General features: G+C 46.2%; 8 protein-coding genes across 8 annotated transcripts; 5 read left to right on the top strand and 3 right to left on the bottom strand.

The window, feature by feature from the left end:
* Positions 1–423: 423 nt before the first annotated feature.
* Positions 424–1,798, top strand: GGS22DRAFT_185659 (putative amidoligase enzyme-domain-containing protein; the record flags this gene model as incomplete). The annotated part of the gene is made up of 3 exons (XM_047964351.1): positions 424–1,200; positions 1,302–1,357; positions 1,435–1,798. The coding sequence occupies 3 exons, from the start codon at positions 424–426 to the stop codon at positions 1,796–1,798; spliced, it is 1,197 nt and encodes a 398-aa protein (XP_047822114.1).
* Positions 1,799–3,722: 1,924 nt separating this feature from the next.
* On the top strand, positions 3,723–6,045 carry GGS22DRAFT_155497 (cytochrome P450). Its single transcript, XM_047960222.1, has 6 exons — positions 3,723–3,944; positions 4,051–4,223; positions 4,288–4,525; positions 4,602–4,710; positions 4,771–5,168; positions 5,233–6,045. The coding sequence occupies exons 1-6, from the start codon at positions 3,785–3,787 to the stop codon at positions 5,694–5,696; spliced, it is 1,542 nt and encodes a 513-aa protein (XP_047822113.1). The 5' UTR covers positions 3,723–3,784; the 3' UTR covers positions 5,697–6,045.
* A 482-nt stretch (positions 6,046–6,527) lies between these two features.
* Positions 6,528–7,601, top strand: GGS22DRAFT_185656 (uncharacterized protein; the record flags this gene model as incomplete). The annotated part of the gene is made up of 3 exons (XM_047964350.1): positions 6,528–6,887; positions 6,985–7,242; positions 7,545–7,601. 3 exons carry the CDS (start codon positions 6,528–6,530, stop codon positions 7,599–7,601), a joined length of 675 nt encoding a protein of 224 aa, XP_047822112.1.
* A 1,089-nt stretch (positions 7,602–8,690) lies between these two features.
* Positions 8,691–15,653, bottom strand: GGS22DRAFT_198077 (uncharacterized protein). Its single transcript, XM_047966084.1, has 3 exons — positions 14,978–15,653; positions 9,627–14,915; positions 8,691–9,566 (listed from the first exon to the last, which is right to left on the bottom strand). The coding sequence occupies exons 1-3, from the start codon at positions 15,267–15,269 to the stop codon at positions 9,070–9,072; spliced, it is 6,078 nt and encodes a 2,025-aa protein (XP_047822111.1). The 5' UTR covers positions 15,270–15,653; the 3' UTR covers positions 8,691–9,069.
* Positions 15,654–16,036: 383 nt separating this feature from the next.
* Positions 16,037–18,164, bottom strand: GGS22DRAFT_185654 (uncharacterized protein; the record flags this gene model as incomplete). The annotated part of the gene is made up of 8 exons (XM_047964349.1): positions 16,037–16,632; positions 16,693–16,912; positions 16,966–17,048; positions 17,103–17,192; positions 17,245–17,377; positions 17,433–17,439; positions 17,508–17,845; positions 18,060–18,164. The coding sequence occupies 8 exons, from the start codon at positions 18,162–18,164 to the stop codon at positions 16,037–16,039; spliced, it is 1,572 nt and encodes a 523-aa protein (XP_047822110.1).
* A 1,458-nt stretch (positions 18,165–19,622) lies between these two features.
* Positions 19,623–21,585, top strand: GGS22DRAFT_95550 (amidase). Its single transcript, XM_047968520.1, has 4 exons — positions 19,623–20,004; positions 20,066–20,377; positions 20,449–20,750; positions 20,825–21,585. The coding sequence occupies exons 1-4, from the start codon at positions 19,745–19,747 to the stop codon at positions 21,451–21,453; spliced, it is 1,503 nt and encodes a 500-aa protein (XP_047822109.1). The 5' UTR covers positions 19,623–19,744; the 3' UTR covers positions 21,454–21,585.
* A 131-nt stretch (positions 21,586–21,716) lies between these two features.
* On the bottom strand, positions 21,717–22,826 carry GGS22DRAFT_185652 (alkylated DNA repair protein AlkB; the record flags this gene model as incomplete). The annotated part of the gene is made up of 2 exons (XM_047964348.1): positions 21,717–22,495; positions 22,550–22,826. 2 exons carry the CDS (start codon positions 22,824–22,826, stop codon positions 21,717–21,719), a joined length of 1,056 nt encoding a protein of 351 aa, XP_047822108.1.
* Positions 22,827–23,212: 386 nt separating this feature from the next.
* GGS22DRAFT_155479 (Pkinase-domain-containing protein) lies at positions 23,213–25,424 on the top strand. The gene is made up of 3 exons (XM_047960221.1): positions 23,213–23,718; positions 23,888–24,563; positions 24,615–25,424. Exons 1-3 carry the CDS (start codon positions 23,682–23,684, stop codon positions 24,880–24,882), a joined length of 981 nt encoding a protein of 326 aa, XP_047822107.1. The 5' UTR covers positions 23,213–23,681; the 3' UTR covers positions 24,883–25,424.
* Positions 25,425–25,749: the final 325 nt, after the last annotated feature.

The following is a 25,749-nucleotide window of genomic DNA, read 5'->3' as shown; positions in this document are numbered from 1 at the left end:
ATGGGTCACTTGGAAATAGCCATGAGATGGCACCTAGGTTGAAGATTGTTGAAGAAGATAGGTATCAAGTAAACATCACACGGATTCGATACTCCAGTATAATTTAATCCCTTCGGAATCCATTCAACGACCGTAGTCTACCAAATACTCTTGAGTCACCCCAGACCAGTTTTAATTCGTCTTTTGTCGTCTAATTGAAGGCTGGTGCAGACATACCGAAATCGATTTGTGAATGAGAACTTTTCATAGATAGTTACTGCCCTTGCTATTTACCTACCTAGGTACCTACCTAGGTGGTTAACATTTTAATTTTCATTCACTCTTTCTTTCTAGAACAACCACTCCTTGTTCCTTTAACCCGGTAACCTAAGCCCATCATTTATCTTTCTGAGATATCTGATATTCTATTATTGACCCGTTACCATGGCTGTGGTTTATCGGCACCCACCTCCACTACATCCACTAATTCCTAAGTACCTCGAGGCCATCGAATCTCCGGATGATACTAAGGGCTCCCTGACCTTTGGCGTTGAATTGGAATTCCTGGTTCCTTTCTCGAGAAAAGACATCGATGACCCTTTTCCAGATGAGAAGCGCCCTCTATTCGGATACCGCGATATCCTCAAGGCAGACATCACTATTCTTGATGCTATCACAAACCACTGCGACATTGAGTTCCGCACTGACCTGGAAGATGAATTCCATCCCCCGTATAGAAATATCATTCGCTATGATGAGTGGCGTATTCTAAGGGACCTTTCAGTTAAATTCCGAAAGGAGGAATGCTACCACTACCGCTGGGTGGGACGAGAGATTACCTCCGAGGTCCTAAAGTCTGACGATCCTGAGGTCTATACCGAGAAAATCACAAAGGTTTGCCGTGCCATGCGACAACTCCGAGTCCACTTGAACGATACAACTGCGGTCCATGTACATGTCGGACTTGGAGACGAACCCTTTAGTCTCCTCACGATAAAGAAAGTCATCACGCTAATTCTATTCGTGGATGATATGTTGATGGGACTTCATCATCCTGCTCGTCGCACCAGCGCTCACTGTCGTCTGGTTTCTCGTTGTTCTACAATCGGTAGATTGGAACATAGCCAGAGGAAGACGTACGACAGCTTAATTACGAGATCTTTAGAACACGGAATGGCCGAATTCATTCCAGACGTCGCTGATGCAAACCAACTTCTTCAGGTTAGTATATAAACACCATGCTCCCCGATGTATATAGGTCGGCTTACCAAGGAAACTGTGAATTCTAATTCTTGGATGTCGAACAGATTCGTACCGTTTAGGCAACTGACAGTATCGTGGAGTTGGCTCGTATGATGGATGACCCATTGCATTTCTGGTGAGTGCTTATGTTAATCTATTGATAATCTAGATAATTGAGTAAAAATGGAATTGCTAATTCTTGGTATCCTACAGTTACTACAGAGGTTCAATCTCATTCGCGAAATTTCTGCCCGTGGATGAAGTAGGAGGCAACACGCAGACTATCGAGTTCCGACAGATGGCAGGTTGTCTAGACCCTGACCAGATAATTCACTGGGTGAAAGTTTGCATAGGCATCGTTGATTTCGCCAGGCTTTCTAATGGTGGACAATACAAGGGCTTAATTGGAAAATTGATGGCAAAGGAATCCACCTTCTCGGTATTCGATTTTCTCTCGGAACTTGGCTTGGTTGAGGAAGAGAAGCACTTCAGGGCCAAGGTGGAAGGATATAAGTCCAACCCGGACTTCTATCCGGGGGAGAGCTCTGGAAGCATGTTTGTTCCTGAGCTTGACTAGGCTAATAGCAGATAGTGCTTACCGAGAGGTTATTGACGTTTGTTTACTTTCTGATTTTATTCCACTTTCGGAATAAGCTTTCAGAGGCGTTAAACTTGCGCCAGCTTCCATGGAAATAAAGTGAAAGTCTTCTTCGATCTACCTATTATCCGCTAGATTCTAATTATACTTCTCAGGATGTAGTCTATGAGACCCCACGGAGTATTTATATCGTAGAAGATCCTCTCCAACTTCTGAAGTTGTTCTTAATCTTTTCCAATCCCACACTTGATCCTAACACTTCTGGAACCATAAACAAATACCGAATTATCGTATAATACACGAAGCCCACAGAAATGGCCAAAAAGAGGAAGGCACCTACGTTCCCCTGGTTGTTACAAAATATCGGAATACAGATGAACAACGCCAAAGCGGAAATCAATAAGCGCAAAGAACATCTGAACAACACTTCGGAGAATGGCCACGAACAAGATATCGACCGCGAGCAGCGCGAGGACATGGAAGAGATAGAAAAGCACATTGAAAAAGCGCTACAGGCATCTATCAAAGCGCTCAGGAAATATCACGAGAAACAAGAGTCGGCTTCGAAAACCAAAGGCAACGATGTAAAAGCACCAACACTTCTCCCTCATATCCCAAGAGATGCGTACTATGAGGCCCCTCCCCTCAACTACATCAAGTCCAATCCTTGCATCGTCTCCACTCCTATCTACACCCGTCCAAGCCAACAACGGAGAATCAATTACGGCGCAAGCTCAGCCTGATTGTAAAGAACACGGCACCGAACAAACTCGTGCCGCCAAAGTCGAAAATTTCCCACCAACATATTACATTGAGAAATTTCTAACTGAATCCGATTTCGTCATAAAAATGAGTGTAAATTTTGGCAACCACCGGGCATCCCAGGGGAATTCAATGAGGAATTGGGGGACTAGATAAACTGATCTAATATATGGTTTCATAAACCCCCTTTTTAGTTCAGGTGGCGTTAATGGTATTCCCCAGGCAGGGCTTGGAAATAAGGTTTTTAGCTGCCTAAGTCTGGGGTTGAGTTAGTAGAGTTTGTGGCTAGGTACCTAGGTAGTAATACAGTTTGTAAGCATTCCAGGCCGCTTCATATGATTGCCTGTAGATAATTATCTACCTATACAAGTGAGAAAAGATATTCCAATGCTACTTTATTCTACCGTTTCTTGAGGGAGTTCTGAGCATGTCGGGTCATTATATCGTGACAACATACAATAGGTACTTCAGAGGTTGCCTCTAATTTAGAATGGATCTTTTAGAAGTTAATATGCCTACAATTATAGCGGGGAAGGACTTATAGGGTCACTGGAATTATAGGGGTTGAACAATAAAATACAGTGCTACGACAATCTAAACACGCATACGCACTGTGAGATAAATCATCACGGCTGGTTGGAAGATCGCTTATCTAATATCTCTCAAGGCAAGAATGATTCTAAAATAGAACCTGCGTTTGGTAGACTTAGATGTTTCCTCATAATGAACAAGTTGACTGATCATTATGATATAAGTTAACCCGCCGTTACGCGCCTATACCTAGGTACCTTATATGCCCCACCATTTCTCATGAAATTACCACAACACCATACTCGTAGGTTGGCGCGTAACGGCGGGTTGACATACTTAGGAAAGCTATGCCACAACATTATGCTGTAGTCGCGTACTAGCAGCTAATACTATGGAGATAAGAAATCCATGGATATAACGTTACTAGTACAGTAGTCGATATTTCAGGTGAAGCCACGTTGGGGGCAATTCTAAAGTGTACATATGAAGACGTTGCACAATCTATGCCTCACGAGGCGCATTTACTAAAATATCACTAGTATAAGAGGGGTAATGGCTTGATATTCTAGCTTTTAGAGAGCTGAAAAGTATAAATTTCGAAACCACTCATTTTTAATCATAAGTCAGTCAACTGTGAAAAGAAACGGACATCGTCGATCAAGGGGGTGCATAATGGATTTATTTCCTTCTAGCAACTTCCATCGAGAAGATGATGTGAAAGACAATTATGTAGCAATGGCCTTCGTTCTCGGGGTTTCTGCTGTACTTAGCTGGCTGGTGATATCAGAGGTCATCTCACCATTGAATGAATATCCCGGGCCTTTTCTTGCAAGTAAGTGATGCCCAACCAAGACTCCTGATGTATAATGCTCCTTTTATTTCCTTCATCCCATATTTCCATTTATATATATACATGACTGACGACTTTCTACTGGTAGAATGGACAAACTGGTGGAGATTTGCATTAGTACGCACCGGCAGCTACCACATCCGCATCAAGGAACTTCATGACCAATACGGACCCGTTCTCCGAATCGGACCAAACCTACTCGATCTAGACATCCCTAAACTTGTTAAAACACTATACGGTTCCGACGCGAGTTGGCAGAAGGTAACCCAGACTCAATATTTACTGTACAGACCTAGTTCTAACCTGGTCTTACCACCAATATCAGACCGAGTTCTACAAGAACAACAGCGTAGTCATCAACGGGAAAACAACGTATCAACTTTTTAGCGAGATTGATCCTGCTAGCCATGCTCGCATGAAACGTCCTATTGCAAAGTTCTTTGGGCACGGTATGGTTCTATCTAAAGAAGTCCTCATGGACAAGGCTATCATAGACCTGTGTAGTCACCTAGAGTACCGTTACCATGAAAAATCTTGTGACCTAGGAGAATGGATAGCTTTTTGTAAGTGTTCCATCCTATGATAATTTACTCTAAAGGTAATATACATGTTTGGAAGCATCTGTTGACATATAGCAAGGTGCGTGGGATATTCTTGGCAATATGACATTTAGTCAACCTTTTGGATATATGGACAAAGGCTACGACTTTGATCATTCCCTTAGTATCGCCGATAAGTCTTTAGACTAGTAAGACTTCGAATCCCCTCGATTAATTGAACGATAAAGCTGATATCTCTGTCCTTCTAGCTTCGCCGCCGTTGGTCAGATCCCTTTCTTGGATAACCTCTTGGATAAGAATCCTATTATACGTCTTGGCCCACCGAACCTTGGAAACATCACTCTCATTGCAACCAAGCATCTCACAGAACGACTTGCCGCTAAGGATTTTAAACCTAGTGGTGCTCTTGATTATCTCCAGCATTTCATCGATGTGAATAACTCTGACCCTAATGTTACCGAAACCGATATTCTGATGAACTTGCTCACTACCTTGATAGCTGGGGCTGACACGACGGCTATCACGATACGTACTATTTTCTATTATTCTCTACGCAATCCACCTGTTTATCGTCGGCTGGAAGAAGAAATCCTTGCCGCCAAACTAGCAGAGCCAGCACCATACTCCTTAGCTCGAGCACTACCTTGTAAGCTTGAGTTGATCTAGATTGCCCACCTCTTATATCGTCTAACATTTGACTGTTCCTTTAGACCTTGAAGCTACAGTACGCGAGGCAATGCGTATTCACCCTAGCGTCTGCATGTTGTTGGAGAGATATGTGCCAGAACCAGGCCTGACTCTACCAGATGGTAATTATATTCCTCCCGGAACAGCGGTTGGGATCAATCCATATGTGTTAGGCCGTAACAACGATATCTGGGGCCCCGATGCCAATGAATTTCGACCCGAAAGATGGTTACGGGGCGAAGAGGAAAGCGAGGATGCGTACCGGGGACGCATGAAGCGCTTCAACGCCGCAGACCTGACGTTTGGTGGCGGCTCTCGCATGTGCCTTGGTCGTTATATCGCACAGATGGAAGTATACAAAGTTGTAGCAACCCTGGTCAGCCATTTTGAGATTGAGCTAGCTGATCCTACAAGCGAGTGGAAAGTTGTAGGAAGCTGGTTTCCTCGACAAAAGGGGTTGAAATGCCACCTCAAAAGCCGTTCGTGATCTCTTTATTTCTCGTACTTGTAGCTCTTTTTTGGTAAGGACTTGTGTCATTGAATGATTTCTTTTTGTCGAGTTCTTTTGGGATTTACTTATTCGCTCAAAATCGGAAGAATCTAAAGCTGAAGGGATCCTGCTTCAGGGATACAAATAGGAGTTAGTGGTATAATGAGCAATGAAGATTGGACTTTTCACCATTTCTGGCGAAATAGAAGACTAATACCTTTATCTAATGAAGGCTTCCCAGGTCAACTGGTTGTGCCATTATTATTCTCTTATCATACCAGTGAAAGGAGAAGTGGTTGATGTGAAGAAAGCAAGGCACGGTCTTCTAAGTGCCTCATCAATAGCGACAAATGTATATCCTCTTCGACGTTAACATTTCCTTGATAACTACCAACCGTTATTCTCTCCCCGTCCTCAACCTCAGTGAAAAATATCCCTATCCGCGTTGACGGTCTGGTAGATTTACCTACCGGGCTCTTCTAGCTACCTACCCAGATGCCTAGTAATATCTATGCTTATAATTATGTCCTGTGTCTCCTACTTTTTTTTCCTCTCAACTTCTTCATAAATTTCCCGAGGAGAGTTGAATTCGCATCCCTTCATAATCTTCCTTCAAGGCACCACTCTCTTCGCTACCCTATCTATCCATCACACATAACCTCAAGCACCCCCTAGAAACTTTTTTTCTAGTCTTGCTCAATAGCTTAGGTAATACCTGCATTCCCAATTTCTATTTCCGACGCGTGGTTCTATTCACGTATTCTACAGGTAAACGCTCTGAAGAAAGTAAGATACCTAAACACCCTACGTCAGTCAATCACCTCGATCATGGTTTCCACCATCCTCATCGCCCTCGGCTTGCCGATTCTGATCTCGTTGTTCATCAACTGGCGCGCTATCGTCTGGTATGTGTTCCAATCCGGCAATCTTTACCTCGGCCGTCGAATTACCTACGTGGTACCTTTGGCCTTGGTCTGCATTGCGACCTACTGCAGCGCTCCGCTCTTTGAGTACCTGCTACTCCTGGCCTGGTCTTACGCATTGATTGCACTGGTTGAACGACTTACGGAAGGCTTCCTCTGTTTTTCCTTCATTGTTTTGTTCTTGCTCGTCACATACGTGCAGTTCTTCAGCATTGTAGGCTATGATGTAATCTTGACTCTCAACCGTGCCTTGGTGTGGTTTCTTGTAAGTATACACCTATTTTCACAAATACCCTCATAATCCTTCCTTTTGGTCATTATTTTTATGGTATATTTCGCTAACTGGCCTCCCACACCAATAGCGCGAATACCGATGGAAACGATTCATCATGCATTGTCTACGCGATGATCGTCATGCTCGCTTCACGTCCGCATCCGAAGTGGTTCTCTACATCGCCGATTGGGTACACTATCGAATCGCTGGCGACTGGAAGGAAGTCGTACTTCTAGAGTTCCAGGCCCAACATTACCCTGGACCCCAGCCCACCACGTATGACCAGCTAGAGCGACGCTTCATCGGAGAGCTCCAGGTAGTGGCTGGTGCACGTACCAGTGGAAACGTAAGTCCTCTTATACAAATCAGCTACCAACACTCAGATATCTGCACCCCATTCTACATTCCTTAATGAGTCTTAAGACTTTATTCAGGCTGAATAACCCCATGATCTAACCTGTTACAACTATCCCTTCCCATCCAATATATTATCTCTCTATGTTATGAGCCCTCGTTTATGACACTTCTGTTACTAAAATATCCTAACCCCTTTTCCTTCATCCTACCTACGCCAATTCAATCCCCACAACAGAGCCATTCTCAATACATATATAAGTACAGTCTAACTAACAACAGTCCAATCACTAGCCTCTCGTTGGTATGGCCGCTGAGCACATCATCGCAATTGCTTGCGGACACGTCTAATCGCCATCTGACAAGCCAATTGATCCGACTCGAATACCATGGACAGAACGTGCTCTTCAAACCGCATACAGTCAATATGGAAGAGGAAGTCACCAACACAGAGATCAATTGCTATGGCCATGTCGATTAGGGGGCCTTCTGAACCCTAGATGATACCAAGGAACACAACGGATGGAACCGTAAGTAGCCAGACTCCAGTCCACCCCATACTGAACTTTATCTAACGTTCAATCAGGGCCTCGAAAAAAATGTATTTTGCTTTTATGGGATAAAAAATAAAAAAAGCCAAAAAAAAAACACAACTTTCCCTCCCGTCTTCGAACTGTGTCAGATCCTCTCCAAGACACATACAACCAAAGAGAAAACGGGAGGCAAATGTAAACACGGGTAAACAGGAGTTTAGGTAGTTACTGTCGAGACTAATACGAAACGGTTCCTTTACTTTGATCGTGCTTCAACTTGTAGTCCTCAACTACCTACGTGAAATCAATGTGACCGACTGACGATTACAAGCTGAAGAGGCCCTCATGTTAGATTGATTTAACTAGTACTCCATGTTTGATATGAGCGGCGACGTCCCCATTAGGCTAGATAGATATACGGCTGTAATGGGTTGTAAATAAAGGGATGGTGCTATCAAAGGGGACAGGTGATAGGGAAAAGGATCCGATTACGTAAATTAAAGGGGGGTGAGTAATCATGTCGGGTGTTGATGACCTAAAGCCGTGTAGATTGAAATATCCTTTTACCGTATATCGTTTTTTTACAGTGGCCTAGCTCCCTAACTAAGCTTAGGTTATAGCAGTCAACCGCCAGAATTTAGCGAAAGGATCATTGCTAGGTCTCAGTTTTAGCCCAGACCTACATACTTAATACAGTTCGAGATAATTGCTTATCTAATCATGCACTAGGCTGATTCAGGTCCAGGGCTGTATTTGGTCCAGGCTATAACCGAGACCTAGCAGTGATCCTTTCACTAAATTCAGATGGGCAGCTGCTGTAATTTAAGCCCGCTTAGGGGACTTGGCCACTACAGAAAAACGCTAGATTACACGGCTTTAGGCCATTAGAATCCGCAGCGCGTGGTCCAAATTTTTGACCCGAATCTTCGTACAGGTCAGGCCTTTCATAGAATAAAGCATAACAGTCATTACATCCACAACATTGAGAGCACAGGGGAATCTTGCACAAAAGAGATGATGCGTACCATTCATGCACCTTATGGATTGAAACTACAATAACAAATGCAAAACACCATTGTTTTCCGACCTTGACCAGGTCAACCTCAATTCCAACCGGAAAAATAACATAGCAAGCAACGAAAGCCCGATGCCCTTCCTTCGTAGCGCGGGACATGCATTAAATGTAATCCATAGCCAGTGATGTACAAATATGAGCGTAAATGTCTGTCGGTTTCCCAACACCTCTTCATATGGAAGTTCGATGCCTAGTAGTGTCGGCTGCGATTCTAGTGCGGGCCGCCACCCCGTACTCTCTTCGCATTATTGCTTATTTCCGAGTCACCCCGAGGACGTTTGTTTCCGGGTTGGAAATTGTCTACTGCAGGATTGAGACTGGCCCGACCTTGTGCGCCTCCACGACCTCCACGGTTTGCGTTGCCTCCACCACGCGCACCACCGCGTGTCTGGTTGGGACCACCCGGCTTACGAGTGCCCGCTGTCGGCATTGGAAGGCCGGTAGCCTTGGTTGGAATCTGCGATGCCGTCATAGATTGACTGAATGGCTGCGTCGCGGTTGGTCCTGATTGGGGCGCGGTTTGTTGTAAACTCTGAGCAAAAGGGTTTGGAACTGTAGGTGCCGACTGTGATTGCTCTTGTTTGGTATTTGCGAAGGGGTTGTTCGCCGCTGGTATGTTACTTGGCATGCCTAGTTTGGGTATACTGGTGGGAATGGCTTTCGTCTCTTGTGCAGTCGTATTGGTACTTGTGGATTGGGCATTAGGAGCTACAGCACTGTTAGTAAAATTCGATATTTCTTCAAGAACAAAATTGTGAAATAACGTACCAGGTAGAGAGTTGCCTGTTGCTGGGGTAGCAGGCGGTTCCGTAGTGGCTGGTTTAGGAGGTGGTGGTGGTGGCTTTGCATTTTTCGCAACTTCCCATACCTCTCCAACAGGTTGCTGTGGTGTTTCCTTCGCTGCGGTTTCCACAACAGCTAACTTAGCGCTAGCTATCTGGGCTCTCTTGTCCGCCATGTTGAGCTTGAGGTTACTCTTTGACGTAGCTAGCTGAGTAGCCTGTTCCCGCGCCTGAACAACTTTCTGCTCCCATTCCGCCTTTAGCGTCTCCTGCTCTTCCCGTACTTTCTTTGTCTCGATCGCGAGCTTATTCTTAATGTTATTCTGAATAATACTCTTGATCGTAGCGTTATTGGACACGAGATCCCTGATCTCTTTATCATTCAGCCCATTCAAGTCACCCGCTAGGGCTGTAGGGGTCCCAGCAGGGGTTTCTGAGGGGTGCTGTCGGGCAGGGGTAGCGGGTGGTTTCGGTCCATTAGAATGCTCCGCCTCCCAAATCTTTCGTTCCTGTTCCATGCGTAACTTGAAATCGGACTCCAACTTCTCCGTATCTCGCTTTATCTGTTCGCGTTCTTCTTCCATCTGAGTTTTATAATCAGATAAGCGCTTATTCAATGCCTCTTTCATCTTATCACTTCTAGTCTTAACAATTTGATCTTGCTTTTCTTCTAGCTCCTTGACTCTCGCCTCCCATTCGGCGGCTTTAGCGGTAGCTTCCGAGACCTTCTCCTCGAGTGCTTTACGCTCGTTGTCAGATAACGCTACGGACAATGGCTTTTCTGAAGTAGCCGCACTATTCTCCATTATCGTGTCGCCATTTGTTACCCGAGCCTGTGCCTCTGCGATAGCTTGATCTCGCTCTATAATTGCCGAGTTGAGTTCATCACGAGCACTCTGGAGCTCTCCTTCGATGGTGGCCTTCTGTGACGAAACATTGTCTAATTCTGCGCGGACCTCGGTTAATTGAGTCTGTAGTGTGGCAAGGGCCTCGACGTTGGATGGATCTACTGGAGCAGAAGTAGTAGAAGTCCTTTGCGCCTCTTGTTGAAGAGCATCAACTTGACGTTTGAAGCTGTTGACCTGCTCCTCTAGGCTGGACCTTGCCTTTTTAGATAGATCAAGTTCCTTATGCGTTGTCGAGAGTTGTTCCGAAACTTCGCTTAGTTTTGTTCGTAGCCCGTCTCTTTCGGTTGTTAGTTCAGTCTTAGCGGTGGTAAGAGTTCTAGATCGTTCCTTCGCCTGGCTAACTAGCTTCTCTCTTGACGTCGCCCACGAAGCTTCCTTCTCTTTTAGATCCTGTTCAAGCTTTTGCACAGTATCCTTAAGAGCTGTCTCGGCTTCCTGCAAAGCATTTCGTTCCGACTCAAGCTTTGCAACCATCTGTTTAAGCTCTTCGACTTCTGCTGGATCGGTCCTGCCATGTCTCGAAAGAATGTCTTCCGTTCGCTTTTGCCATCGATCCCGATCCTCGTGGAGTTGCTTCATTTCGGCTTCTCGGAAAGCTTGTTGACTCTGAAGCTCTTCGATCTGAGCTTCAAGTGGTTGAATTACTGACTCTAATTCGGAAATCCTGGCAGTTTTTTCGGTTAACTGAGTCTGTGCTTGACGAGCCTCTGCTCGCAAAGCGGCGCTACTCTCTCGGAAGAGATTGAGCTCTTCCAATTTGCTCATAAGATCTTTATGGGCCATAGTAGTTCGGTCACTATCACCCTGAGAACGACGTTCTTGCTCAAGCTTCAATCTAGCCTCGTCAAGTTGTGACTGTGAATATTCAAGTTGTTGCTGCAATCTCTTGGCTTCTTGGACTTTGAGATCATATTGCACCTCCAAGATATCCTTCTCACGACGAAGGTAATTGCTCAATTCTCGGAATTTGTCAGCTTCCGAACCGCTAGGCTGCGCGGCAATAGCATCTAAAGATTCATCGGCTGAGTTTCGACTTTGCTGTAAGGCCGAGACTTGTTTAGTCACATCATCTAGCTGCTGGTGGAGTAGCTTATTCTGCCCATTCGCATCATCTCTGCGAGCACGGAGTTCGGAGATTTCACGCTCCAATCGCTGTCTCCTGTCATCCCAAGAGCTTTCGTTCTGTAGCAGCGTGGCCTTTGCCGACTCTGCCTCCGCTTTCCAGGTTGCCGCAGACGTCTTTATCTCGTTGTACTCGCCACGGAGATTAGACAATGATTTTGCCGTTTCGCCATGTTTCATAACCTCGATCTCGTACGCTTGTTGCGCATTGGCTGCTATCTCAGCTTGCGCACGAATATCTTGTTGGTGGAACTGTGAAGCCGCCGTGTGTCTTTCCTCCTCGACCTTAAGACGTTTGATTTCTTCTTCTAGGATAGCCTTGTCGTCTTCAAAACGCTTCGCAATCTCTGCTTGGGAATCGCGCAGACTTGACAATTCGCTGTTAGATCTTGCTAATTCGGCAGATAAATCTTCTACTCGTTGCTCAAGTTCCTTGATGGTAGCGTCCTTGGCTGAGATCGTTGTGTCCATTTCTTGTTGGTACTGATCCTGTGTGGAGTTTATCCTTTCTAGTTCTTCCTCCGATGATTGACTCAATTGCTTGTATTGTTCGACTTGAGTCTGGGCATTCTCGAGATGCGACTTTGTGAGTTCAAGGTCACGCTTGAGATCCGCCACCTCATGGATCAGCTCTTGAATACGCTCATCCGTATCAGCTTGCGTAGCACCTTGTTCTGATATAGGAACCATGGATCCTGGTCTCGGGGTGGGTCGTGGTTGAAGTCTCTCTGCGCGTTCCTCTGCACTTCGAAGCTGAATCGTAAGCTCATCGACTCTACTCTGGAGATGATCTCGGCTAGTCTTTGTAGCGACAAGCTCCTCTCGGATTTGGCCCATATTTGATGTAAGTTCGTCAATCCGCTTCTGGAACTGCTGAGCATCGTACTCCTTCCGCAGCTGTGCCTTCTTTCCCTCCTCTACCTCGTCTACCAATCTACGCTTAGTAGTGTTAAGATCCGTTTCCAAGGCATCGATCTGAGATTGTAGGCGTCGTTTAGCCTCAGAGTCACTTAGTTCACGCTCATTCTGAAGAGTCTGCTGCGTGGCTAGAAGACCGTTCATGCGTGACTTTTCTTGCATCAAGCTTTCATTATCCTGGCTTAACCGATCCTGAATATCTTTCCATAGCTTCTTCTCGGCCTTGAGGTTTGCATTCTCGCTACGCATACTCTCAAGCAAGCCCCTTGCCTCAACCAGATCTTCAGCCACTTGCTGTGTGCGAATATCTTGTTTAGCTGCGGACTCGGACATGGTTTGGTTCCTCTTTTGCAGTTCTTTGTTTTCGCCTTGTAGGGCTGCAAGGTTCGACTGGAGGATCTCATAGCGCTCCGACGCAAGTGAGAGTTGGCTTTGTAGCTTAGAAACTTCTGCCTGGAGCGAGTTCCTTCCAGCAGACAGTTTCTCTAATTGCTCTTTCATTGTCTTTCGATCAGAGGACTGTTCATTTCGGTACAGGTCGAAGTTCTGCTGTAGATCTCGGAGCAGAGTAGTGTAATCAGAAGTGTCGTCGTTCGCAGCGGAGTTGTGTTCGATGCTAGCAAGAACTCCATCTTGTGTAGATCGACCCAAGGCCGATGCCATCTCCTCGGCTGATGCTCTTGACTCGACTATGCGTCGGAACATGTCCCGCTCCTTAGTAATAGACTCTGTCTTGATTTGGAAACCACGAAGAGTATCACTGAAAACTTCCAATTCCTGCTCCAAGCGGATACGTTCCTTATGGTCCTCCATTGCCTGGCTCTTAGCCGCAACCGCCTCTTCATTCTCCATTCTTTCGGCTAGTTCGTGGGTAACTTGGAGAAGCTGTTCATTCCGCTCTTGAAGTTCCTTGATATTCTTGAAGACAACAAGACGCTCCAAAATTGAGGTATGGGCGTTTGATTCTTCGTCCCCTATTTGGTCATTGATCTGACCTCTCTCCAATCTTTGCAGGATTAATCGTTCGTCGGAAGTGAGTTGATCCAGGCCCTTTTCGAGACAGTGCACATTGAAAGTTAGCATTTGGATCTGGGCACTGAGGCTCTTTACTTCATAGTGTAGGAGGGTATTCCGCTTCTCGGCATCAGCTGCAGCTGCCTCAGCCCTGCGCGCAGCCTTTTTAGCCGTATCACGCTCTTTGAAGCTCTCGTCTGAGAGATGGGACATAGTCTTCATTTCCTGTTGAAGTCGCTCATTGTCGGCCTGGAGATCCTCAAGCTCAGGACGCTTAGCTTCAAGTTGGTCAATAACATCATCAAGCTCCTTTGCGAGATTGCTGCTGCGGAGCTTCTCCGCGTTTAATTGACCCTTGATCTTGTAGAAATCTTCCATTAGCTGTGTCGTAGAAAGCGCTCTTCGCGTGGAGCCTGGCGTTGCAAATGGCGAGCCCGATCGGTAGAGCGATCCATTTAATGGCCTTGGAGTTTGTGGTGCAGAACCAGGCTGCGCAGGACTACCTCCCGCGACCATAGCTTCTAGACGGCCGACTTCATCACGAAGTGACTCGACCGCTTGTGAGAGTTCTTCTTTGTCTGAATTGGATCTGGCAAGCTCTTCGCTAATTCGGCGAATACTATCTTCGCATTCTCGCTTCACTTGTTCCTCTCTTGTTTCGACTTCCTGTACTCGCTTCTTGTAGGCTAAGGTTTGTTGCTCCTTTAGATCGACGAGTCGTCGTAAACCGTCACCCTCCTGTCGGTAGTCCTCCTCACGGCGACCTGCAGCCTCTTGCAACTGCTGAATTTTAGTAAGGCCGTCGTCTGCCTTCTTCTGTGATTCATCGAGGCGCTGGCGAAGGGTCTTTTCGGTGCGCTTGAGAGATTCTATGCTAGAAGTAGCATCGTCGTTGAGACGCTGAAGTTCGGCGATGCGGGCGCCTTTCTCTTTTCGGTATTTGAGGGCTTCGGCAGATTTATTCTTAAGCTCGTTTTCAAAGAAGTCACTGCTACTCTGGGCCATCTGTAGCTGCTGCTGTAGCGACTGCTCTCTGAATTTTGAGCTATTTGCCGTATTATTCGCATTCTGCACAGATTGCTGCAGAGATGTAACTTCCTGGCTTAATTTCAGATTTTTCTGATGCTGAGCCTGTAGCTCCAGAGACAACGCCTCATTTGCGGAATTCTTAGTATCGATAATCGCGAGCGACTCTCGGCTCGAAGTCTCTAGGGATGCGATACGCGCTCGAAGTTTATCGATCTCGGACTGAGAAGTTGAACTGGATGACTTGATGGACTGCAGCTCGTTTTCTAGGTTCTGGCGGGTGGTTTCTGCGCAGCGATGTGAGTATTTCAAATCGAAGACACGCGAATATAGAAATAAATATGTGTACCTTCATTCTTAAGTTTCTGGCGAAGCTCCTCAACATCCTTAAGGGCCTTTTTGGCGGTCTCGTTACTAGCGTCGCGTTGAGCTTCGGCGCTACGTACGGAGGTTTCGAGTTCGACTTCCAACTGAAGTTTCTGGGTGAATAGCGCATCGTATTCGTGACCTTTAGCGGCGACAGCAGATAAAATTGCTTGGACAAGTTCGGTGGTAGGATCCGTGGCAACGGTTGTTAGGTTGACCTGAGGCATACCCAGATGGGTAGCCAGGTAGCCCAGATCTACATCTGCAGCTGCCATCGTATCGAATACCAGATCAAGATATGGCCATTAGGTAAATGAATCAGGTATACTTGAGATTAATTTCGAGTGGATACTATGATGGCCGAATCCTTTGTTGAGAATGTCGTCGCTGGTGAATTGCGATCGCGTAGGGAATGTGAAAAAAAAAAATACTAAAGGCGTGATAGAAAGAGAAAGATGGAGATGGAGAGGAAGATGAAGTTTGATGAAGAAATGAATGAAGGAATGAAGTAGGGTCAAAATAATCGAAGTAATGAAATAATTGATCGTTAGGTGAATCAATCAATCATTAATGTTGTAAAGGTGAGTGAGTGTTGGTGGCGATGAAAGAATCAAAAATGTGAATATGTCAAGATTCGGGTTTTCATTTCTTTCACAAAGGAAGCCAACATTGCTCTGAAAGTAAACTGTTTTCGGTGGAAGGCGCGACGAGGCTAGCAACTAATTCCCCTGCTGTTCATTGTTACACAGACATCCTAGGCGGTACCACTATTTTTTACCTCCAAGGCTAACCTCAAATGATCAGCTTCAGGAGCTTTGACCATCTGTCCCACCTATCCTACCAGTAGATAGGTGCCTTAAAGTACCTAGGAAACATTTACATTTACCTGAGCAGCCGGGCAGTTTAAAATATCAATTATTTTCCTAATTACTTCATGCTTCCTAATGGGTATCATGCATCAGTCCTACCACCGCTCCTCATGTGAAGCGATCGAAACCTCGAAGTTCCATCAAAGGCATCTCTAGCCTTCCTCCGATGTCCGTCACTTTCGATAATTGCTATCCAATTCGTGGAATTCTGCCACCGGTCCTGATTGCCACCCCATTCCCGGAAGCTCCGACCTAGGCTGACCTTGTGCCTCGTGTATGCTATATGTGTTTTGGTTCTGGTCATGCAATTCAGGTATATGCGAGTATTGCGGGGGATTATGGCCTTGAAGCTCTGGCTTGTAGGGGGAGCTTGGTGCTGATACCGGAGACACATTGTCAACCATGGATGCGGCCTGACCGCCCGACGTACTGAAGCCCGGGCTTATCGCGGATGCAGATGCGAGTACAGCACCATCAAGCTCGGGTTTTCCAGCAAATCCTTCAGCGGAATCAAGCGGCACTGCTTTGTCGTAGCCTCGATTAAGTCTCGACCTCCTCCAGAAAAAGAAGGCTATCAAGCCTAACATTGCCGACCCAGCCACAGCACCGACTGCGGCTCCTACAATTGTACCAACGTTTGATTTACTGGCTGAATTCGTAGTTGATCCCTCAGATTCCACAGGTCCTTCAGCACTCGTAACGCCACTTGTAACACTTGTTTCCTTTGGTCCAGACGTCCCGCTAGTCGCATAAGCGCTCGTTTGTTGCACTATCACAATAAATATTAAAAGAAAGAGTGGTTAGGTAGGGGATTGGTTATTCGACTTACCGGATTCAGTGATTCCAGCAAGAGTCGTCAGCCCCTTGGCAGCACTACAGTACATATCGAAAACTCGTCTGGCGGAGCTGAGGTCCTCGGTCGCTGTTGAATCACAATGATATGTGACGTCCGAGCCTACCTGATTACTAACATGGCCAGACATGGTACTCTTGATACAGACGCACGAAGCCAAAGCTTCTGGGCCAGAGGGGCAGAAGTCGTAGGTTTGCTTCAAAGGTAAGTGTCAGCAGCTAAATAACTACTTGGGGGTTTAGATCCTACACTCATAACTGCAGTTGACACTGCATCCTGTGCGCAAGAGGCCAGTGAGCTAAACTCGGGGAGTGCAGTGATATAGTATGTCACTTGTCGCCCATATTAGCTGATTATCTATAGAATACGGGTGAGGCATGGCATACTGTCACCTGGGGGGTTCGAAGTCGTTGGAAAAGATGACGTCCCATGTACTAGCCCACAATAGCCTGCAAACACCGCCTGGGCCGAGTCGACTGGGTTGTGTTAGCTGATGCTTCACTTGATATAGCATTCCACAGTACTTACTATCGGCCGTGTGCGATGAGCATGAGTATTTCACAGAGGTGTTAATACTCTGGCTTACACGAAGGGAATTTTGATTCTTATCACATGCACAGGTAGCGAGAAGGCTCGCTTCCGCATTGCACAGCTCATATGTCTACCCTTGGGCATTAGATGGAACATCAAATGCATAAAATCCCAACACCACTCACTAAGCTCCTACAAGGCAGTTAGAGAATATTCGATAAATTAATCGGGGATCGACTTGGAAAACGAGAGCTACTCACTGTACGATATAGGATAGACCCGAGGCGGCACAAGGAGCGAGTTCCCGCCACGCTGGAAAATCTGTAATATATTGGGTGACCGGATTTGTAGGAGTTGGAAACGGCGTGATCGAGGCCTGGTTGCAATAAGCGGAGAAAACGCTGGCCGCACTCGTCTGGTCCTCTGATGCCGTTGAGCCACAGCCCCAGCTAATCGACTTTGAGATTCCCGATGATATCGAAGCAAAGTTGTTGTCTTTCGTGCAGACACATGATTGAAGATCAGTGACTGCTTCGGGGCAGTTGTCATTCGTTTTCGCCTGGACATTCTCGGAGATAGCAGTGGCTGCACATGGTGCCTACTATAATCAGCACCGTTCCCAAGAAATTGCTTATTATCCTGGCTAAATCATAGATCGTAAAGCTATATGCGATTTCCTCTCTCTCCCCCCTCCACAATATACTTCCTTTTGCCGCTTAGTTCTCTTAGCATCTCGTCCTTCTAATATTACAAATCTCTCCTCAGCGGACTTTTTTTCTCCTTGATGTGGCGATTAAATAAAGTCGACTTACCAACACAGTGAAAATAGAAAGATCGGTCACATAGACAATGTCCTCTGCTCTCACAAGTTTCGTGCATAAACACGCCCAACCAAGTAACAACCACAATTGAGGCATTGTCACTACCTTCTCGTATAGAGTCCCGACGATGGAAGGAAACGCCCGAGAATATCAAAGGAGGGTAGATGCGCGACAGCGAGCGCGACGGGGGGTAACAAGAGAACAACCCGGCATCCCAATCAAAAACCAAGCATCGCGATCATTGCGAGCAGCTGCGCAGGCGCACTTTATACTATCCGCGGCTCACTAGCTTTCTCGGGCGACATTTTGATGGAGAAAATTTATGCCCTTGTCAAGAAGCGCCATGCCCCTGACAGCTGAACATTTGCAACATTTGCCAAGCACAGCTCAAGGACGCCATTCGCCTCGGTCAAGGGAAAAAATGATCACTAGAGACATTTGACGCAACCGCTAACCGTTGACGGAAAAAATTAGCGGCATATTCATGATAAATGAGACTTTACCTACCGATGCCGGTTACCGCTAACACTAACTTTATGACAGGGACGCTAAAATGTTCGGCTTCCTATACTATACGCGTCCTTCTTTCATAGATTTACGCCACGATCGAGTAGAACTTGCCTCCAAATACACACACAGTAATATCAACTACCCAGGGCTTCCGTGTTTCTATTCTCTTTGGTCCATAGCAACTTCTACCTCTCACCATGTACGGACGGCTTGAAAAATAATCTAGTCGCGAAGAACTTCCTGTGGGTCAGGGGAATTCAGCCCCAGATGGTTCCACATACAATCATGTAGCCAATGGAGGTTAGATTTAAATCACACGCGCGGACCAAACAAGAATATGCTTTAATATTAGCAGAACGATGGTTTGTCTGTCTTTGGTGACTAGCCAAAGTGAGGCTCAAAGCAGGCGATCCCCTTCCTACAAAGTACCTAGGTAACCATATCCTAGTATACCTCGACCTAGTTGACTAACAAATGGAATTGTTATACTCGAATAGACATTGTAGAATAATATTCCTTAGCAAGCATGAGATCATGCCTATCTTACCTATAAAGGCCTCGAGAAATATTAGTGAAAGTGCGTAAGGTGATGAGGTTTCCCAACTGGAGAGCCTCTAGTTGGATCCATATAATGGATCCAAAGACCCTCAAGAGTCTTGGAATAGTTTAGACACTGCTACTAAAGGACCTATGGCAAACCTCCTATTACTATCTTGAACTCTACCAGCCAATTACAAGTGAAAGACTCTTATCCCTTATTGAGATAAGGTCTATGGTGTTTACATATCTCTATTTATTTATATTTAATATAATTACTACTTGTTACATCTTATAATTGACGATCGAGGTTTAAGAGATTCTTGAATGTTTAGTCATATGCCGCTCTTTAATGTCCTACTTTGACTGACTCCCTATCATCGATCCCGATAAATGTTTATCCCACAGATTTCCCTCATGATCACTCACGTAAATATATGGTTTTACATAAACTTGACGAATGATATCACCAGTTATGGTATCGTAGTTAGAGGGCGTCCAAGGGGTGGCACGTGACTATCGCCGACCTCGCTTGGTCTTATCTATACATTCCTCTACTCCTCTAAATGCCTGCAAGTATATCAACCGGTTTATAATCCCACTAAGTCTTGCGGTTTTGCGAATTTATCATGGCTTTCCTATTGCGCTGTTCTATAGGTCACTTCACGTCAACAACCAAGTATCGTCCTTTAGGAGGTTTATTGTTTCCCTCATCATCAAAACTATCACCAAGCTCCCCGCTCCACCCAATACGACGTTTCAGTGATAGTGCCAAGAATGCAAGAGCAATGGAGCTTCAAGATTTTATGACTCTGAAAGTGCGGCAGGATAGGTTAATGGAGACATTGCATGGAACCTGCGTCTTTGGACCGGGAGAGAGATGGGGAAAGTGAGTCCTCTCCTAAATTCTGCAATATTTCTGAGTAGTAGCGAGCTGATACCGACGATAGGGCAACTGAAGAAACTGGCATGTCACGGCTTGCACTGAGCGATTCAGATAAGGATGTCCGAGATTGGTTCGTCAAGACAACTAAGGATCTGGGGTGCAATGTTACTATTGACGCCATGGGAAATATTTTCGCTGTACGCCCCGGACGACGCGAAGGACCGGCTACGTTTGCAGGGTCTCATCTTGATACCCAGCCAACAGGTGGTCGGTACGATGGGATACTAGGTGTCTTGGCTGGTATCGAAATGCTTACTGTGCTGCGAGACCATAATTGGGAGACCGAGTTCCCTGTTGGACTCGTGAATTGGACCAAGTACGTCCCGTCTTCAACAGATAGAGTATCGTGGAGTTTCGCGTTGATACCTGGTTAACGGAACGTGATAGTGAGGAGGGTGCTCGTTTCCCGATCAGCATGTCTTCGTCCGGGGTATGGGCAGAAGAAATTCCACTTGAGCAAGCTTATGACCTTCAGGAGGTAGGCGGCGGAACAGCGACGATGAAGTCCGAGCTACAGCGAATCGGGTACCTCGGCTCGATACCAGCGAGCTACCGAAGCTCACCTATGGCGGCACACTTCGAGCTACACATCGAACAGGGGCCGATCCTCGAAACGGAGCAGCAGAAGGTGGGAGTCGTAAAAGGGGTTCAGGCTTATAAATGGTTTACAGTTGACATTTCGGGTCGAGGTACTTCTCACAAATTCCCCTTTTTTATCCGAACCGAAAACGGAGTAGAAGCTGATTACACGAGGGATCACTAGACGCACACACAGGAACCACGCCCCTCCAAAACCGCGCGGACGCAATGCTTCTCGCGGCCCGCTTGATTATGCACTCTCACCGCTTAGCAACCACACATTCTGCGCTCGCTTCGACGGGTATATTAACACTAAGCCCAGGCAGCACGAACACGATTCCCGGCCGTGTTCGCTTCACACTCGACGTTCGCGCCCCGGCCGACGCGACCGTCGACGCTATGGAAGCCGATCTGAAGCGCGATTTCGCAAGACTAGCGGCGGGCGAGGACATCGACGGACTCCTCGCCGGCTCGACGCCCGGGAAGCCGCTTACTGTGGAGTGGAAGACGGATTTCGTCTCCCCGGCCACGATATTCCACCCGGACTGCGTCGCTGCTGTGCGTGCTTCCGCCGAGGCTGTGACTGGGAGTGCTAGTTTGGTCAGAGACATGACAAGCGGGGCTGGACACGACAGCGTGTACGCTAGTCGCCGGTGTCCGACGAGTATGATTTTCGTCCCGTCGAAGAATGGGGTTAGTCATAATCCGGAGGAGTACACTAGTCCTGAAGACTGCGCTATAGGTGCGGAAGTTTTGCTGCAGAGTGTGTTGCGGTACGACCGGATGAGAGCGGAGGGAAAAGTAAAGGCTTGATATTGGGATGTAAGATGTGGATATTTGAATTCATGTGTATATATATCTACCTTGTATTGTGGAATGCGTATACTAGGAGATCATATACCAACTTTTTACGTGTCGACGGGGAAGATATTGCAGTCTAGGATGTGTATCCTTAGTCGGTGTCATTGTAATACTTGTCTAATATGTGCGGCCTCCTAAAATGTTAAAGGAGACCCCTCAAATATCGACGTAAATGTTGTTGACATGCGTTTAGGTACCATAGGGTAAACCCCCATTCAATCCTTCATCTGTCTGACATTCAAGTTGATGCGCTTGTTTCGCATCCATCCCCTCCATTCTTCAAACTTGCCATCTTCTGCTGGCCAATCAGCTAGGAAATCAGGACATGTCCCTTTGAGAACTTTAGGTACACCGTGCCAAGCGTAGCGAGAGTCTTGACTCATGTAAATAGCATCGCCCGATCGTAGCCGTAGGAGGAGATAGGGCTTTTCTGGATCACCCTCTTCATTCGACGTAGTGTGTTTTGCGTGATCGTTCGGCGCAATCATGAACAACGCATCGCACCCGATACTGAGACTTACTAGACCTTTGTCCGACTCCTCACTCACATCCCGATGCATCATCATCGTATCTCCTGGGGTATAGAAGTTGACGATAGCAGCCTGGGCGAGGGTATCCGGGAAAAGAGTCTGAAGAAGGGTGGCAATATCACGGGGGAACCCAGGAGGAGGCTGGTTAGGATACACCCGATTGGTCCAATCGTACTGCCCCCCAAGCGTGACCCAGGACAGTCGCCGCTCGAGGACTTGTTTGATAGATAATGGCTTGTGTATCTCGGGGTCTTTTGGCGTAAATTTTACGGATGATTCTGGAGGATAAGAGAAAAATGATCGGGATGTGTCGTTCTCTTTGTATTCCTCTTCTCGATAAGGAAGATCATAGTGAAGATGTAAATTAGTCTGATGGGTGGGGTTGCTCAAATCCCTATGAATCATCCGAGATAGGAGTGCTTTTTGCGTACTCGGGGGTATCAGAGAAGGGAATATGAGCAGACCTGATATCAATTATGAGAAACATCGTTAAAGAGGTTAGATAGATACAGACCGACCTGGGAGTAGGGGGTGGAAATAAAAGGGGGCATCTTGAGATATTCGGTTTTCATCCCAATTCACATCCTCGAGCTGTTTAAATGAGCTTCTAAGTTTTTCTTTGGGGATATGTCCTGCTAGCTTGAATGCGCCCATATCTTTCGTAGGATCTAATTCATCTATATCGGGATGGTTAATGAAGTCCTCATGGTCAGTTCTGGAGTATTTTTTCCAAGTCGCCTTGAGTTCAGTATCTGGCTGCTGATGAGCATCTAAAGTGGTGAGGTCAAGCGTCATGATGGTGAGGGTAGTCTCTTGTATACTGGGTACTTCAAAATTATTTTTTGTTTAGTAATTCATACTTCATACTTCATACTATATTCAGGTTGTTCGACGATATTTTGTGGGTTGAATTTTGTGCAAATCGAACATTATGATCATATGATGCATAATTAGAACTGTAAGGGTACTTTTTCGGCGATAAGATAGTGCGATAGGTACAGTACCTGCAGGCTGATATGTACCTAAGTATTAAGGTATTTTTAGGTCGTACGGTGGACCAAGCTGGAATAGGTACCTTTCTAAGCCACAAACGCGATAAACCCTGCTAGCCACAAATCAGCGCGTATCGAAAGTGTTTACCTTCTAATTATTGATTTATTGATGGGAAAACAACCACAAATCAATCTTTCCACCCATTATTCAGCTGTGTAAATCCCTAATTTCAACCTGCCGCTGACGAACTCTTCGGATTCCTGCAGCAATCTCAAAACCGCGAACTACCTGCTGCAGCCTCAATGGAGTTTTGATCAATTTCGGGATCGCACAGAATCGAATCTGTCCGTTCTCTATTTTGACAGCTGCGATTAATTATTCCACTCAGTCAAGTTTTCTTTCCCATCCCCCATCCCACTATTGCCCCTCGTTTTTTTCTCCCCTGGGCGTTACCCCCCAATACTAAACCAACTGTCAACGGATAAATCGCTGCCCACCGCTTAAGGTCCAACAAGTAAATAGCAACCAAGTTCAACTTTATTGTTGCATTTGAAGTTTCCAATACCATCCATAACAACAAAACCCGCCAACCTGATTTTCTTTTCTCACGCTCCTTCAATCCAATTCAATCCATTATATTGGTAGTCATACGTCAAAATGGAGAATTACCAGAAGCTTGAGAAGATTGGCGAAGGTATGTTAGATTTCCATCTCCCATTGTCATCACATTTCACCTTCATTTCCCTTCTCTATCGTCTGATTACTACCTACTTCTCTCTCACTGTACCTTGAATTGTTTTCATCCTCTCATTCCTTATCCGTACCGGTTAATTGATTATATACTAATTTAATATCTCTTTTAGGTACTTATGGTGTCGTCTACAAAGCCCGAGACCTGGCCCACGGTGGCCGTATTGTCGCATTGAAGAAGATTCGTCTTGAGTCGGAAGATGAAGGTGTCCCTAGCACTGCCATCCGTGAGATCTCTTTACTCAAGGAGATGCGTGATCCTAACATCGTCCGACTTTTCAACATCGTTCACGCCGAAGGACACAAGCTTTACCTGGTGTTCGAGTTTCTCGATCTCGACTTGAAGAAGTACATGGAAGCGCTTCCTATCAGCGATGGTGGTCGTGGCAAGGCTCTTCCTGAAGGTTCCGGGCCGGAGTTAGGACGTCTTGGACTAGGTGCGAGTATGGTTCGTCGATTCATGAGTCAACTGTGCGAAGGAATTCGTTACTGCCACAGCCACCGAATTCTACATCGGGATCTGAAGCCCCAGAACTTGTTGATCGACCGTGACGGCAACCTGAAGCTTGCTGATTTCGGCTTGGCTCGTGCTTTTGGCGTTCCTCTTCGTACTTACACTCACGAAGTCGTTACTCTCTGGTACCGCGCTCCCGAGATCTTGCTCGGTGGCCGACAGTACTCTACAGGTGTTGACATGTGGTCGGTTGGATGCATCTTTGCGGAGATGTGCACCAGAAAGCCCCTGTTCCCTGGTGACTCGGAGATTGATCAGATCTTCAAGACATTTCGGTATGATGCACTCTCAGCCTATTTATGACAATCTTACTTACATCTCAGTAGCCTTCTGGGAACGCCTTCCGAGGATATCTGGCCTGGAGTAACCTCGTACCCTGACTTCAAAGCGTCTTTCCCCAAATGGATGCGCGACCCTTCGCAGAGCTTGTGCTCGAACCTTGACGATAACGGTCTCGATCTTCTAGAGTCTCTTCTCGTTTATGACCCCGCTGGTCGTATCTCTGCCAAGCAGGCTTGTCACCATCCTTACTTCAACGAGCCGACGACGACGACGCGTCATCCGACCCGCTACGGAAATAACGGATACGCTTGAGCAGCGCCCATCCTACCCAATAAATGAGGTATGATACGATGTATCCGAAACTTAGAATATGCTATTTACACCGAGCATCATTCTTGCCTTTCAGGATACGCGATACGCTTGCTCTGGTATTAATCACGAATACAATACTACACATCCCCATCGTTAAATGCGTTCTCGATCGGAAACCCATGATGTGCGCCACGTCTAGAATGCGTCTCTTGCAGGAGGAGGAAGCACTGACCTTCTCATTTTCCAATGTTTTCGCAAGCTATGCGGCATGCGAGCAATGGTTTCACGGGGCGTTGGAAGGGGGAACTAGGCATTTGAGAGGAGTTAGGGGGGATAGGAACTACGCATGAGAACAATCCCTTTTTCAGAAGGCGATGAATGTCATGGTGCAATAGTCATGGGAATGTCGTTGCCGTGGCAGGATGCCTCAATATCCATTTTCCTTTGTCTTTTGCCCGAAGTAGTTGCTCGGCCACGAAAACTGATGATGCATTTGCTCTATAAGAAATGAATCAATGAAAGACGGTTGCATTTCTGATTAATTGATCTGATATCTTAGTGCCCCTTAAGATATGTATTGTGACTATTATCTTTAAGCCATAACAGCTTAAATCATATGTTGTTAGTAGAAGGCAAAGGTCTTGTCTTTAATCTAACGAGTCCTTTTAGGGGTAAAGACCTAATTAGGTAATCATCAATCCCTTACGTAAGTTTACCTAAGCAGAATTAAGATTGGATCCCTGGAGAACGGCAACTGTCATCCTGGCAAGGACAGGGTGTGACGTTGATCAATGTACCTTGTACATGGTCCAAAGGTGGACCCTGCTAAGGCTAAAATGATTACATAAACTTTAAATTGAATGCAGA

The sequence above is a fragment of the Annulohypoxylon maeteangense genome (assembly GCF_022496945.1).
Source record: "Annulohypoxylon maeteangense strain CBS 123835 unplaced genomic scaffold GGS22scaffold_3, whole genome shotgun sequence".
NCBI lineage: Eukaryota > Fungi > Ascomycota > Sordariomycetes > Xylariales > Hypoxylaceae > Annulohypoxylon > Annulohypoxylon maeteangense.
This window is presented reverse-complemented; position numbering and strand designations above follow the sequence as displayed.